General features: G+C 47.6%; 5 protein-coding genes and 1 long non-coding RNA gene across 7 annotated transcripts; 2 read left to right on the top strand and 4 right to left on the bottom strand.

Moving 5' to 3' along the window:
* Positions 1-140: 140 nt before the first annotated feature.
* Positions 141-2,012, bottom strand: LOC108159650 (troponin C-akin-1 protein). Its single transcript, XM_017293116.2, has 3 exons — positions 1,831-2,012; positions 592-911; positions 141-523 (listed from the first exon to the last, which is right to left on the bottom strand). Exons 1-3 carry the CDS (start codon positions 1,843-1,845, stop codon positions 355-357), a joined length of 504 nt encoding a protein of 167 aa, XP_017148605.1. The 5' UTR covers positions 1,846-2,012; the 3' UTR covers positions 141-354.
* LOC117188517 (wnt inhibitory factor 1) lies at positions 1,863-3,986 on the bottom strand. Its single transcript, XM_033392517.1, has 3 exons — positions 3,197-3,986; positions 3,034-3,144; positions 1,863-2,980 (listed from the first exon to the last, which is right to left on the bottom strand). Exons 1-3 carry the CDS (start codon positions 3,601-3,603, stop codon positions 2,878-2,880), a joined length of 621 nt encoding a protein of 206 aa, XP_033248408.1. The 5' UTR covers positions 3,604-3,986; the 3' UTR covers positions 1,863-2,877.
* Positions 3,987-4,134: 148 nt separating this feature from the next.
* Positions 4,135-5,699, top strand: LOC108159647 (LHFPL tetraspan subfamily member 2 protein). The gene is made up of 3 exons (XM_017293114.2): positions 4,135-5,216; positions 5,274-5,387; positions 5,443-5,699. Exons 1-3 carry the CDS (start codon positions 4,808-4,810, stop codon positions 5,583-5,585), a joined length of 666 nt encoding a protein of 221 aa, XP_017148603.1. The 5' UTR covers positions 4,135-4,807; the 3' UTR covers positions 5,586-5,699.
* LOC108159645 (dnaJ homolog subfamily C member 21) lies at positions 5,632-7,582 on the bottom strand. Its single transcript, XM_017293112.2, has 2 exons — positions 6,841-7,582; positions 5,632-6,781 (listed from the first exon to the last, which is right to left on the bottom strand). The coding sequence occupies exons 1-2, from the start codon at positions 7,444-7,446 to the stop codon at positions 5,741-5,743; spliced, it is 1,647 nt and encodes a 548-aa protein (XP_017148601.1). The 5' UTR covers positions 7,447-7,582; the 3' UTR covers positions 5,632-5,740.
* A 222-nt stretch (positions 7,583-7,804) lies between these two features.
* Positions 7,805-8,124, bottom strand: LOC117188515. The gene is made up of 2 exons (XR_004472615.1): positions 8,032-8,124; positions 7,805-7,867 (listed from the first exon to the last, which is right to left on the bottom strand). It is a non-coding gene; the product is annotated as an uncharacterized LOC117188515 (long non-coding RNA).
* LOC108160328 lies at positions 8,080-14,289 on the top strand. Of its 2 annotated transcripts, none has more exons than XM_017294257.2 (8): positions 8,080-9,012; positions 9,288-9,591; positions 9,657-10,602; positions 10,724-11,312; positions 11,398-11,820; positions 11,884-12,078; positions 12,136-12,770; positions 12,836-14,289. In XM_017294257.2, exons 2-8 carry the CDS (start codon positions 9,343-9,345, stop codon positions 13,066-13,068), a joined length of 3,270 nt encoding a protein of 1,089 aa, XP_017149746.1. In that variant the 5' UTR covers positions 8,080-9,012; positions 9,288-9,342; the 3' UTR covers positions 13,069-14,289. The 2 variants fall into 2 exon arrangements, with proteins under 2 accessions (XP_017149746.1, XP_017149747.1); XM_017294258.2 differs by having other exon boundaries at positions 8,081-9,012; positions 10,769-11,312.
* The last annotated feature ends 228 nt before the right edge of the window (positions 14,290-14,517 follow it).

Here is a 14,517-nt window from a genome sequence, read left to right as displayed (position 1 = left end):
GGCAAGTGGAAAATTACTGTGTTGACCCATATCATGTCTATATTGTATATGTTTATATAACATCAGTCATTAAATTTACTTTGAATTGCTTCAGTTTTATTTGCTATTGTTTGTCGAAAATATAATATATTATTATAAACTACGGTTGCTAAAATCTAATTAATTTAATGCGTACAGTGTATATATCATTGTATATATCAATTTCCCATAGTATATGTATGTTTGTGTATATCAATCTGTTATGTCTGCATCCCCAGGGGAAATCAATGTTGTACGGACTACAAATGCAACTACCGGTAACATTATATAATAAATTGGCCAGGCTTCCCAGAGCAAATCCAAGAGGAGAACCGTTTAGTTTTGGGCCTCATAGCTGAGATCGTCCTGAGCCGGATGCTTGTGGGTGCGGCGATGGCGCATGATGTATGGGTGGGTGGAGCTGTTCTCGTAGCTGGACAAGTACTGAAGAGAAAGCAGCTTCTCTGGATACTTTTGCAGCAGATAGACCCAACACGGGATGGTGCTGCAAAGATAAAAAAATTCTTGTACGTAAATACATTTGTCGATCAGAGGAATGACGTCAATGCTCACCCCTCCCCCACGCCGATGTTCATGTCTTGCTTCTCACGCGTGTAGACATCTTCGCAGTCCTCCAGGTTGTCCAGGGAGTTGAGCATACGGTCGTCCACCTCGTAGATCTCACCGGTTACATAATAGCCGATGCCGGGCTTATTGAGGAGGAAGGGAATGTTGTAGCGCGTGGCAATGACCAGCGGCAGCTTCTCTGTGGTGGTGGCCTTGCACCAGAACTTGGCAAATCCGTTGCTAGAACTGGCGAGGATCGAGTTGCTCGGCTGACCGTACTTCAGAGCTCCGTAGACAAAAAGTTTGCTCAGAGCAGTTGATGCTTTCTGTGTGGGTGTGGCGACGGCGGAAGAGATAGACAGAGCAGAAGTAAGGTTAGGTTAATGATCCGATATTCAGCGTGTATACAGGTGTGGTACCTATCCGGGACTATATTCTACTTTATTAATATCGAACACTTTGTCTGGCTTATCACTGATCTGAGTATTTTCCACTCATGAAAGGCCCCCTACTAACTTGCTGATAACGCGCGACACACGAGCCACACGTCTGCGTCTCGGTCTCCTCAGTTATATTCGGTCGTATTTATTTATAAAATTTTTGCCGCGTTGTTCTGCTGCCCGGAGAAGAGACCGTGCGGGGATGATTACTTAAACCGGTTTGGTGCATTCACACTTTTTTTTGTGTTTGTTATTTCCCATTCTGTTATTATGGCTAATAGGCGCTTTTTCGGTGGCCGACGTGCGTTCGTTCCTCTAAAACTGCGCAGCAGCTACGCCACCATCAAAAAAGAACATACATATGAATGTATGTACATATGTATATATGTATATAGTATATGTACATATGTGCGAGTGATTAAGTGCATAAATAATTGCTTAAATCGTTTAATCATTTCTGTAAATGGAAACCACACGCTATCGCTAGACAACCTATTATCCGGACTTCAATCAATGTCATTACTAAATGAACCGTTGCATTGAGGCATCTGCTTACATAACTCTCAGAACAAACGCACACATACACCCATACGTATATTAACATATAAGGCGATAAAATTCCCAGATAACATCAAAAATATCACTATTCACGAATTGAATTACAATTTCATCTTGAATTGAAGTTTTCCCACGCTTTTATCCTTTTGGGGCTGCCAACTTGCCACAGGATAACAGGATACGCATACATGTGAAGCATGTGAATTTTGTGTGTGTTTGTGTGTGCAGCGCTCTCTCTTTTACGTACCTTGACTTGGCCCATTTTTTGCTTTTATGGCGTTTCTTCTTTTTCAGTAGGCTGCCTTAAGTTAATTAAAATTGCAAATTGCTGCAGTTGGCAAGAGAGACAAAAAATATACGCTCCTCAGGATATGGGGAAATAGCTCCAGCTACAAAATTGGACCGCGCCGTTGGAAAGCAAAACTCCAACTAAAACGCGACGGAGAACAAACGGAACACGAGTGGTGCTGCCGCTTTTTGTGTTGCTGCTGTCGTCGACGTTGGGGCCCGGTCGGTCCCCTTCAAACAACAAGAAATATGAAAACACGCCACACGCGCGCCTTTAAAAACGCCAACGCCGCCGTCGACGTCGCTGCTGATGTCAATTCTTAGCTTTAGTCTTTATCTAACAAATACCCTGTGATTTAGTTCAAAACTAGTCCTATTTTAATACACATTTCACTTTTTTGTGTGTTTTATAAATTGGATTGGGTCTTATCGGATAAACAAGACAAACGCCTACAGGCAAAAAGGTACATACATGTGTAGCTATCCCTTTCACTCTGCCCAAGCGTAGGGGCTTCCATGGAAGTCTGTCCCCCTTTATTAAAGCGCAACGAATATTATTTCCACAGCTACGCCTCTGGAGCGCACGTACGCATGTTTTAATTTTCTCAGCTTTGCTCTTGTTTCTTCTGTCGATCAGTGGTCGATTAAAGATATCATTAATTCAAATTTTAAGGCGACGGACGGGCCTTCCTTCTATGTGCCAGGTACAATAACAAATTCGCCATATAATTTTCTGTTGAATACGCTCTCTATCTTTCTCTCTACCGCTCTCAATCTTGTGTGTGCTCAACATTTGGATGCCCTACAATCATGGTCGTGAGGCATACAGCATATCAGTTCGAAGAGTCCCTCGAAAAGCATTCAACAGATGTTTATTTAAACGAAATACAAATAATTTAATTATAGAATCTGCAATGGTAAATTGAGAAAAATTCGAACGAATGACGTCAGCAGCAGTGTGGGACCTAAAACAGACCCAGACGACTGAAGCTCTCTGTCCCCAATGTTAATAGTCTTTGGTGCAAATGCCATTATGGGCATAATGGTGGTGCTTGTGACGGCAGGCGCACATGTTGGGAGAGAAACAGTATGCATGGGGTCCACAGTCGCTGCAGAGGATTCACAGATGAGACTGGAACGAAGATAAGGATCAATAACTTACTGCTGGCAGATGGGCGTGCACTGCTGCCCGTGTAGCAGGGTGGTGCGGAGCTCATAGCCCTGGGCACAAATGCATGATCCATCGTAGGAACAACGGCCGTGGGTGCATCGCCTGCAGAGGAAACAATTAGAGATCACATTTATCCGGCAGGAATTCAACTCACCCGTGGCAGGGGTCCAGAAGGCGTGCACCCCTGTGGCGACAACGACGCGAAAGTGCATCAAAGTAGTAGTGCCTGTCCTTCCGGCACACACATAGATCCGGGGCGGCACAGTACCCACCAGCCTCCCGACAGCCGGGCAGACACTTGGCAGCGCAGACCAGTCCGTCCGGATTGGCCCCCAGATACTGATCGGCACAAGGGCAGTCGCCATCCTCAAAACACACACCACCCAGGCAGACAATGTTGCAGCGTCGCACACACTGCCTGGTGTTCACGATCAGCATCTCGTAGTCGGAGCACAGTGGCGGCGGCTCATTAATCTCCCAATAGCCATAATCGAAGTAGTAGTATCCTTGGACCAAGACGTGCTGGAGCACCAGTTGAAGGAAGACCGTCCGGCCGAGCATCTTTGACAATTGCAAATGATCTCCTCCATGGCGCGGGTAATGAGAGTGAAAGTGATTTCCGTAGGCGGCGCAATTTGTGTACGGAATCTATTAGTCCCGTTATTGAGGCGGTCACGATCGCCATATGTACACATTACGTCAATGATGCAATGGACAACTGATAACCGCTCGGCCGGAGAGCCTCTCAATCTGAATTACAACAAAAGCATTTGCATGCAAACGAAGCCAACAGACGCTAGCACCGCATTACTCATCGCAGCAGCTGCTGCTGGGAGCACGGAGAGTGGTGGCGCGGAGAGAACGAGAGAGACAGATCCAACTCCGACATGTATGCACACCCAGCGAGCGCTAGAGATAGAGAGGGAGACCCAATGAGAGCGCAATTCTGGAATGTCTGGATTCCACACTCTGGCTGGCTCAGTGGCGTCTCCGCTCTCACCCCCACCCCCACCGCATGCCCTGGAATTAGGGACCCCGGCTCCGACATCGACTCCAACTCCAACTGTAGCTGCAGCTGGTTTGAATGCGCCCCATTCATTCAGTCTTTTGGGGTCTGAGAGCAGTGTTGGCCTCCCAGTCCCGATCGGGCAACGGCAACGATAAAGACAAAGTTAGCGGCTCAACAGAGACGGCGACGCCTGCGTGAACGGAAGTTCAAAGTGTGGCACAAAGTTGCAAAATCGAAGGCAATCGGTGATCAGAGTGCGAACTCGGATTCGTATCGCCAGTGGCGGATTGGTGAACAATAAAAGCGCAAACGCATCAGACTTCTCTATTTTTTGTGACTTTTCTTCTTCATCCAACGACGAACGAACCGCTTTAATTGCAGTTATAAATTGAATGCTTGATTCTCGCTCTTTCCCACTCGCCCCCTCCTTCATTCTCTTAGTGCTTGCGTGTGAGTTTGTGTGCCTGTGTGTATGGGGTGAATAACATAAAACAGACAACGGGCGAAAGCATAAAATAAACAATACCATTTCGGGCGGTCAGCTGGGAGGAAGTTCTGGCCCCGGCGCTGCTGGTGGTGGCACAGCGGCAGCGGTGGTGGTGGGTGTGGGTGTGGGCCTGTGGGATGTGCCCGTTGTGGAAGTGCGTGCTCGCGCAAAGCTAATGCTTAGAGTCTATTATGTATCCGGCAAGTGCTGACGCGTTCTGACATCGCCACCGGACAATCTCTGAACTCTGCGAAATCGAATCATCCAAAATGTGTTACGTTATCATCACAAGCGGCAGTCTAGTCTGGTTCCTCTGCACCCTGGTTGCTGACATGCTCATAGCGGCGGCACTGGTCACGCCCAGGTGGCTGATTGGTCCCGTCCAGCCCGTGGATGAGCTCTCCTCCGTTTCCAGCCAGCGTCAGTCCTCCGTGGGCATCTACACCCGCTGTAAGGTGATGCACCAGGTGGGCTACCACTGCGGACGTTTCGACCTAGATGGACTGGCCACAGACAGCAGCGTCTATCCCAGCGAGTGGAAGGCGGCCATGTTCTTCATTTCACTGGGATTCGCCCTGCTCTCGGTCACGGTTCTACTCACTTTGCTCACCTGCTGCCGTCAGTCGGCATTCGGCAAGAGTATCCACAACATGACCGCCTGCGCTCAGGTGGTGTCAGGTAAAGACATGCTCCAGAAGCTATATCGAGACGATAGTTTTTAAGCTTTCATTCCAGGAATCAGTGTTATGTTGGCCCTCTTCCTCCATCCCCTGGGCTGGCGGGCCACTCGCGTCCAGCGGCTGTGTGGTCCGGAGGCAGAACCTTTCTATCCAGCCGACTGCAGTATAGGTACTATATTGGAGACTCCGCATATGCGTAGCTAAAATTAACCCATTCCCCCTAGGAATCTCATTTTACTGCGGCGTTATCGGCATACTCCTCACATTCGCTGCCGCTGGCATCAGCTTAAAGGCGGAGTCCTCCAACATGCGCACGCGCGTTCGTCGACGCGTCGAAGAGGGCAGCAAGCTGGTCTGCATTCCATAGCTGTAGCTGCCCCAGAAAACTGAGAACTTTCATTAAGCGGGAATACTTAACATCATTTTCGAATTTACTTTAACTTTTCTAGCATAAATAAACCTCTAACATTTCTACAATATAGTGTAAAACATGTGCCGGAGTGCCAAGCTCCCCAACTTCTTTTATTTGTTGCGCTTGCCCTTGGCTTTGCCTGGCGGTTTGCCTACAACATCCGGCTGGGCCTTTGGGATGTAGACGCCGTGGTTTGTCTTCTTCAGATGGGCAAACAGTTTGTTCTTCGAGTCAAATACGAGGCGACAGGTGACGCAAGTGTGCTGGGGCTTTGTCGGATCGGCGTCGGGATCTTCTCGCTCCTCACTGTTGACTACGATTGCTGGTGTAACTTTGACTTCCCTTGGTGGATCGGACACTTGATCAGAAGACTTTCCCTTGTTGGTCGCTGACTTTTTGCTTTTGCTCTTCTTGGTTGACTTTTTTCCTTTGCTCCAGTCGTCTTCAGATTCGCTTTTGGGTTGGTTAAGCTGAATATGATCATCGGAGACATCGCTGTCCTCTTCCTGCTGTTGCTTTGCCACAGCTTTCTTTGACTTTTTGTTCTTCTTGTTGCGTTTGATCGCCGCGGACTCTTCTTCACTAAGCGCCTCCTCCACTTGGGTGTCCCCCAGATTATCGCTTAGATGTATTTCATCCAGTGCCTCTTCGACATCATTGAGACTATCTTCGGGAGAGGCATCATTGAAGGCCTCCTCCTCGGCCTCCATCTTCTGGCGCAGACGTTCCACATTGTCTCGGTGCTTTTTGCTCTCCTCGTGATTGGCTCGCGCCTTGGCATTTTTGAATGATTTGTTGCAGGCAACACAGTACAGGTCGTCCACATATTCCAGTTCATACTCGGTTTCCTCGGCATCCAAATTGTCGTCGCTATCTGCCTCAGAGTAGTCGCCGTCTTCATCTTCCTCATCCGTGTAGTCGTCTGAGTCGCTGCCGTAATCCTGTTCCAGTTGCCTTAGCTGCTCTTCGTAGCCCTCGTTAAAGACTTTGTTCTCCTTGGCGGCGGCTAGCTCCTCTTTGCGTTTTCGCAACTGCTCACGTCGCTTCTCCTCCTGCTTCAGGCGATTGGCCTCGGCTCGCTCCTCCAGTACACGTCTATATGCCGCAACGCGGCGATCCCGCTTGCGCACAAAGCTAACCAAATTACGAATCTGAACAGATAAAACTTGTATAAAACTGGAATTTCTCGAGAAACGTTGGGATTCTTTACCTCTTCGTTGCGCTCCTTGCGGGCACCTTGAACAATCTTTTTCAATTCTTTTTCTACCTTGCGGAGAATGAAACGTTCCTTGATCTCCCTCACATCGTACGGGCACAGCCATTCGTATGTTTTTTTTGTGGTGTAGGCAGTCCAGTAGGCATAGAACGGGCCCACCACTTCCTCATAGTTGCTCTCCGAATTGCCGAAAGCCGGTGCGCAGCCCAACTCGTCATCGCTATCCATGAACTCGATGTCCTCGGAGGCAATCTGGACGAACACATCGGCATAGACTTTGTAGAAGCCCTTTGCATCATCGCCATAGCCTTTGTAGCAGGAGCTGGTGAAGTATGGGAACACATCCAGGCAGTTCTCCGAGTACTCGGAATTCTTTCCCCGCAGAATCTGCTCACGGTGGTTGTCATACCAGGAGCGTTCCTGCGCGTCCGAGAGCACCTCATAAGCCTGTTGGATTAGTTGAAATTTCTCCTTGGCCTCAGCCAAACTTTCTGGATTCTTGTCGGGATGCCATCGAAGCGCTAATTTGCGATATGCTGTTTTGATGTCGCCATCGTTGGCGTCTCGTTGCAGCCCGAGCTCCTCGTAGTAGCAGCGCATCTTGACAAAGGTTATTACGACTATTTAGGTTGTTCAAAACCTTAAGACCTCGTTTACAATTTAGAAACAGCGCATTTTCATGGTTAGACGAAATTAGATTGCAGATTTATAATATGCATATATATACCGTCCGACCCTCAGAAATATACCGTCTCATTTTAAAAATATACCGTAAATATACTGACGAATTCAAGTTCTATTATATATATTCCTCGATTTTGATATTCCTTCGAATATTACTAGCTATCTAGAGCTCTCAGCTTTGCCCACATAATTTTATCCTATTGATGAATTAATTTACTAAATGACTGGCTAATTTTAAGGACTCCCTTTTTTGGATTATGTCTAAAATTACTCACCGACTCATTTTTTCGTTGCATGTGTAAACAGCTGTTGCTCATGAATGCGTTACACCTTAGTGCTGCAAAACGATGCAATAAACAAACATTTTAATAAATAAATTGCATACTTTTCAGCTTAAACAGCTAAGTTTTCATTTCAAAAATAATTTTCAAAATTCTGGCAGTCATTAAGTTGCAATCATAGAGAGTCCATACATTTTTTAAACTTACAACGGAAACTTACTGTGTACTCTGCTGCCACTGCGCTGCGCATTCCTTCATTAGCTTTTTTTCTTCGGCGGCAACGGACGCTCCTTTTCTCTGTTGCCGCACAGCATTCGTTCGCACGCTTTTCTCGCTACCACCACAAACATAGATACATAACAGTTTATACATATAATATAAATAAGAAGAGGAGAAGATAACTAAGCACATACCAATACATAAATCATATAGAAAAGTTTAATAAGAAAAAATTTCGAGTGAAAAAGTATATACTCAGTAGAAACCGCAGTGGTTTTTTCTCTTTGGAAGTATTCTGCTTTTTTAAATATAATTTGCCGAGAATATTTACAAATAATTTGCATGAAATACACATCTTGACTCAAACATTGCCAATCAACAATAACAATACACATAAAGTGCCAAAATAACGTAAAACATTTGAGTCTGCAGCAAGTGATGAGGAGGAGGGGGAGAACGGAGAGAAATAGCTTGACATAAAAATTCACAGTTACGTCGGATTTACAACCCGTCGTCAGCCGAGCGAGCTGATTTCGGCGGGGGAGGTTGCCAAGCACACAGACAACCCACACAAACACACGCACGCATACAGCTACTCCACCGCACAGCACGAAGCGAGGAGTGGAGTCGCAGTCGGAGTCCTTGAAGCACCGTTAGGCAATAGAGGAGGCCAGGAAGCATCTCAGCTCACAAACCACCCCCAATACCGTGGCCCAAACCGTTGGGTGCGTCGTTATTCGGCCTGAACGGGAAAAAAAGACCCGCCAACAAAAAAATAAACAAGCGAAGCCGACGAGCTGTCTGTCTGTGTGCACGTATGTGAATGCGTGTCTGTGCCATCGTATAGATTTACCGTTGGTCTGCCTTTCATCTCGCGTGCTGGTGTGTGTTTTTCTGTGTGCCGCAATAAAAACAGACGTAAAAGGAAGGAAGGAAGGATATTATGAGGCGGCAGACAAAGATAGCCGCATTTGCGAATAAGGTAATTTCGCATAAAATTCCAACACACTTACATTTGTACATACGTATGGATGTATGTATATAGGAAGCATGGGAATCGCAAAAACTATTGAAATGTGACCCTGCCCTGACTGGAATCCGGGCGGGCTTTTGTGCTGTCATAAATGGATTTTCTTATCAGCCCAAAGTGGTCCCAGGAGGCCGCTCGGCCTCTATTGTTGCAACCAAATTGCATTTGAAGCAAAGCACACCCTAATGGCCTCCCCGCACGCTCTTTCTCTCTCTCTGCCGTTTCAGTTATATCAGCAGCAACAACAGTCCGTCCAATTTTGTTAAGATAGAAGCTAGCACTATGTTTGGATCCAAGCTGCGCTCCTGGATGGAGACGCACATCGTGCGTCCGCGGAAGAAGGGCAGCAAGCACAAGCAGGCGGCCGCAGAGGCTTCGCACAGTAGCGGTATCACCACTGGGAATGGCAAGAAGGCGGGCACACTGCCTCCACAGGGCAGCAACCTTACCAGCCCCGTGCTGACAAGTAGCGGAAGCCACAGCATCGCCAGCCCAGTGCGGAGGCGCGAGGTATCGCCCATACAGTGCCATGTAAGTCGTTTTTTGTTCCTTTTTTGTATGAACGTACCTGATCCGAAGCTCTCTAAATTGTATAGCCACCCAGTCGTCGGTATGGATGGCAGTCACCAGATGAAGATTCATACGTCATAACATCACCAAAATCGGACAATCTGCTGTATGCCCCACAATGCTACCAACCACTTCAGCAGCAACAGCATCACACCCATCACCTGAGCGTGCCCAACTGCAAGGATATCTCCTGTGCAGAGAAGTCGCCCAGCAAAGTGAACTGTTCCTCTTCGTCCATTTCGTCGCTTTCCTGGTCCACCGGATCCAAGGAGCCCTCGTCGGGCAAGCAAACAACATTCAAAGAGCATCAGCCCAATGGGGAGTACCACATTCCACCCGAAGAGGAAGATGAGGTGGAGTACGAGGAGGTGGGAGCGCTACTGTTGCGCCCCCAGCCTCCTATAACGGACTACCAGCGTCCGCAGTCGGAGAACTTGGCCGACATGCGTCTGATCTACGAGAAGGAGAGCAAACCAAACTCCAATCATGTCCGCTATGGCCGCCTGCTGCCCTCGAAACTAGCTCCTGCTCAACTGGGAGAGGCTGGGGACGGCCTGACCACTGCTCCACCCATTCCTCCGGCTGCATCCTCTGCATCCGCTGGTTCGAGGATTCGTACACCACGGGGAGTGCAGCGTACTAATTTCATGCCCGGACCACGTCCGCATAGCCTGCCATCGCCAGAGAGCGCCTACTCCACGGGATACTCCACAGATGGCACCTCTCCATGCGCCGCCAGCAACTACAATCCCCCCGAGTACTATATAAACATGCGCTCGGGTACCCACTACTTTCCCAAGAGCATCAACTCGCTGGCCATCGAGGCGCAGCGCTACAAGTTCGGCTTGAATCGCATCGAGGAGATGTCACCTATGGACCCCTTGCCCAAGAGCAACTTCGCCAATGCCATTCACGGCCTGGAGTCGTCGCCCAGTCCCCTGGCACTTCGGCAGCAGCCAAAGTTATTTGAATGTGAGTGTAAAATGTTACGTTTTGGTCAGATCCGATGGAGAGCTCCCCCATCCTTTGAAACGAGACCCACCCAACAACAAACTGAGCAATTAACCTATTTAGAGTCTCGGCTCAACTCAAGTGACATCGCCTTCACATGACGGCCATTTCCCATCCCCAATTGCAGCTCCCTCGCCGAGACAGCGCTGTCGCATAAGGACCAATCCCTGGTACAACACGGCCGAGCATTTGCCACCCTCCTCCTCGGCGCCTACGCGTCTAGAGCTGGATGCCACGAGCACCACCTCCACCACATCGTCGGGCATTAAGTCGGGCAATGAGCTGGAAGTTCCGGCTGCCAAAACAACAGCAAAAGCAGAAACGGTAAAGGGATCAGCATATGCAACCACCACCAGCTGCAAAGGCACTCCCAGAAAGTCAGCTAGAGTGGGTGTGGAGGGTGGCGTTGCACCTGGGGGAGTTGCTTACGAGTCCTCGGAGGGCTCTTCGTCGTCGACTGAAGTGGAAAATCTGCATGCCCCACACACCATAAAGCGGCGCCACTTGGAGCACGTGGAGACGACAACAACTTCGGCCCCGGTGGCTGCTGGCGGTGGAGCTGGAGTAACCACCACCTCCTTCATGCTCAGCGATGATGAGGCCACACTCAACGAGATGATTGGCAAGTTTGACGAGAGCTACATCTACGAAAAGGAGACCGACATACTCAGGTGAGACGCAGTCCCAGTTTCAGTCCTCCTTTTAGTATTTTTTGTCCATTAAATTCCTTACCTTACCTTACCCTTTGTCCTGCAGCAGCGACTCTGATCCCACAGATGACTGTGCCTCGGAGCTGGACACCGGACAGGATGCTGGCGATGAGTGTGACACGGATGAGTTGCTGGACATCGACTTTATTGACACCTCATCCATGCAGGAGGTGGTCCTCGACCGCCAAGATCTGGCCCGTAATCTGGGAAGCTGCCAGTACTACTTCAATGAGCCCATCAGTCCCTTGATCAAGCGCAAGACCTCGACCCGCTCCCGCCGGAAGAGCGGTCAGGAGTCAGCTGATGGTTTGCAGCAGCGACGGCGTAAGCGCTTTCTCAAGACGCGCAAGAAGAGCTGTGAGAACCGCGAAAAGCTTCCGGCATCTCCTCTGCGTGAGCCTCGTGGTTCCCGTAGTGTGGGTGGAACGCCAGTCTGTCTGCGTCGTAAGCTGCTAGGCCCCAAGGAGAGGTATGATGGTCAAGTTACAGAACGGCCTGTATATTATTTTAAATATCCTTCTTTGATTGTCAGGATCTATAAGACGTCGCCGCTCTCGAATCGCTCCAATTCGCTGATCTTTGGCAGCATCACTGAGAAGACCTCGCTGACCATTGCCGAGAGCGAGAAGGCGCTGCTTAAGGCTGACTTAGAGGCTGACATCAAGTACAAGCAGCTCATCATGGAGGCCGAACAAATGCTGGAATCAATGAGGAACAGCTTGCAGAGGTGCGTAACGTCTACAGATTCTAGGGGATTGGATCCTAACCAATCAAACATTTTCAGTATACCCCGGGACACACCCGTCGCCAGTCCGAGGCGCGTGAATCCCTTGGCCAACAAGCGCGTGGAAATGCTTAAGCACAGCGAGGTTGACTCGAAGAAGCAGCCGGCGCCACCGGCAACTCCTCCGTCGGAGCACGAACTAGCCGCCGCCATCAATAAACGTATCGAGATGCTGAAGTTTGCAGAGAATTCTGCGGCGTCGTCGCCACCCAATAGTCCCAAGCCCGGCCGCTGCAGTCCCCGGAAGACTCATCTCACCAACTTCATGAACCAGAATGCTCCGCCCGAGTTGCCTCCGCGCAAAATAAACGGCAACCCACCCATTGCTCCGCTCTCACCGCAGCTGCAGTTAAATGGGAGGCGGCTCCAGGAGAGTCCCTTGGGCAAGCGACGCATGATGACGGTGACGTCGACGACTACGACGACAGTGTTCAGCTTCAATGACGATGACTCGGAGTTGGATTGCATTGCTGTGGAGGATGTGGGCAATATCAACTCGGAGGAGGGGCCACAGTTGGCACCGCAGAGCAATAATAACAATTTCTATTGTCCACATAGTGAGCCGCTGAAGCGAAAGGTCTACAAGGGCAGCTCTTCCTTTGAGCGCATCAAGAAGAACTTTGACTTGGAGCTAGGTAAGTGCTTTGCATATGTCCTGCCCTTCTGCTATGATTCATCCTTCCACTGATTAAAACCACAGACATAAGCGGACGTAGCAAGTCGAACGAACGCTCGCAATCAAAGTTGTCGACTTCCGTGTCGGCCAAGAGCTCAATGCATGATGTGACCGGTAATGAGGCGAAGGCCCAGGCAATGGGTGGCGGAGGCGGAGGCAGTAACCGCAAGCAGCAGTTAATACTGAGCACCATTGTGGATCTGAAGCGAAGTCTGGAGCATCAGAGCCATCAACTGAGCGGCCTGAACTGTGACTAGAACTGAGCTTGAACTGACTACAGAGGCTAAGATCATCATTATCATACGTAACCCATGCATAATCTAGATTCTAGACAGTAAATAGCTTGCTAAGGCCTAAACTAACAAGTCCAACCGAATCCCTCAGACTAGACACTGAAACTGAGCGCAATAACTTTCTAAATGATAAGAGAACCCGATTATTTACACGATATCCTCAAGGGCCGCAATAGAAACTATGGACTGGTGCAGAAAGTTATCCCCAAAATATCTGTAGAATGTAGTTTTAAACTTGTTTATGTTGGAGTATGTATGTTTAACTGTAGACATTTCCCAAGGGTTTTGTTCTTTTATATTTCGTTGATCTGTTCAAACAGGGGGATATTTTATAGACCCATCTGAGATTTGATATTTTAGTCTGTTGTTTGCCATTTGAAATTTATAATTCGTAACCAAGTATTAATATTCATTTAATTTTTTTACATGAATAACATTCAAATCAAAAAGTATTATTTCGTTGGGTTGCCAAGCTGGAAAGGTGTTCTAAACACCAAATCCTTGGTGCATCCTTTAAGTAACTATCTAACCCACTCATACCATACTATACCAAAAACCTTAGCTTGAATACGTTGATCTTAGACATTATATGGAACTACATGTGTCAATACTGATATACTTATCCTTAGTTTTACTTATCGAGCATTTATGTGCGAGTGTGGCGACTGAATCCTAAGCATATCCCACATGAACAGCGCCTACATTTAGAGATTTATACATAGAACTCTGCTCATTACTAGAATGATTCACTTAATCAGCATTATCGAAGAGTATTTGGAGCTAGACCTTTAAGTAAACCAAATTATTATCCATCCAAATGAAAATTGTTTGTTTTAGCCAAATTGTTTGTAGTTTAATGGAAAAAAACTAAAATATTGTTTCCTTAGTTGCATTGCTTAGTTGAAGAAACTGATTGAGCGAACCGAAATCGTATTGTGTTCTCCATGAATTTTAAATTTGTTGCAATTGGTAAAGTTTGTGCTGATTTCCAATTCGGATAAATTGTTTGTAATTTGGATACATCGATTTTGTACCTACATGTTCTTTTCTGAATTACATATGTATTATTGTGTTGTGTGCCCCATTAATATGCATATATGTAGACGCTATAGAATCCACACATAGCGTACATATATAATCTAAGTCAATAATGTAACGTGATAATAAACTTAATGAATACCCCAAGACCCTGAATTAAAGCGGCAATCGTAGTAAGTATTTATGTACCGTATATAGAATAGCTATAGCTAAACAGTTATAATTGTGATTTATTGTTTTACCCCGTCGTTTACCTTTCTAGTTTTTAGTACCCTCTGCCAATGTAATTGAAATTGCAATTAGTTTTCATTTTCGCTTACGTACAAGGCTCAGATCACATTGCTAGTCAGGGACTGGGAAGTGGTGGGCTAGTGG

The sequence above is a fragment of the Drosophila miranda genome, chromosome 3 (genome assembly GCF_003369915.1).
Source record: "Drosophila miranda strain MSH22 chromosome 3, D.miranda_PacBio2.1, whole genome shotgun sequence".
Classification (NCBI taxonomy): Eukaryota; Metazoa; Arthropoda; class Insecta; order Diptera; family Drosophilidae; genus Drosophila; species Drosophila miranda.
The sequence above is the reverse complement of the archived record's forward strand: the minus strand, read 5'-3'. Positions and strand labels throughout refer to the sequence as shown.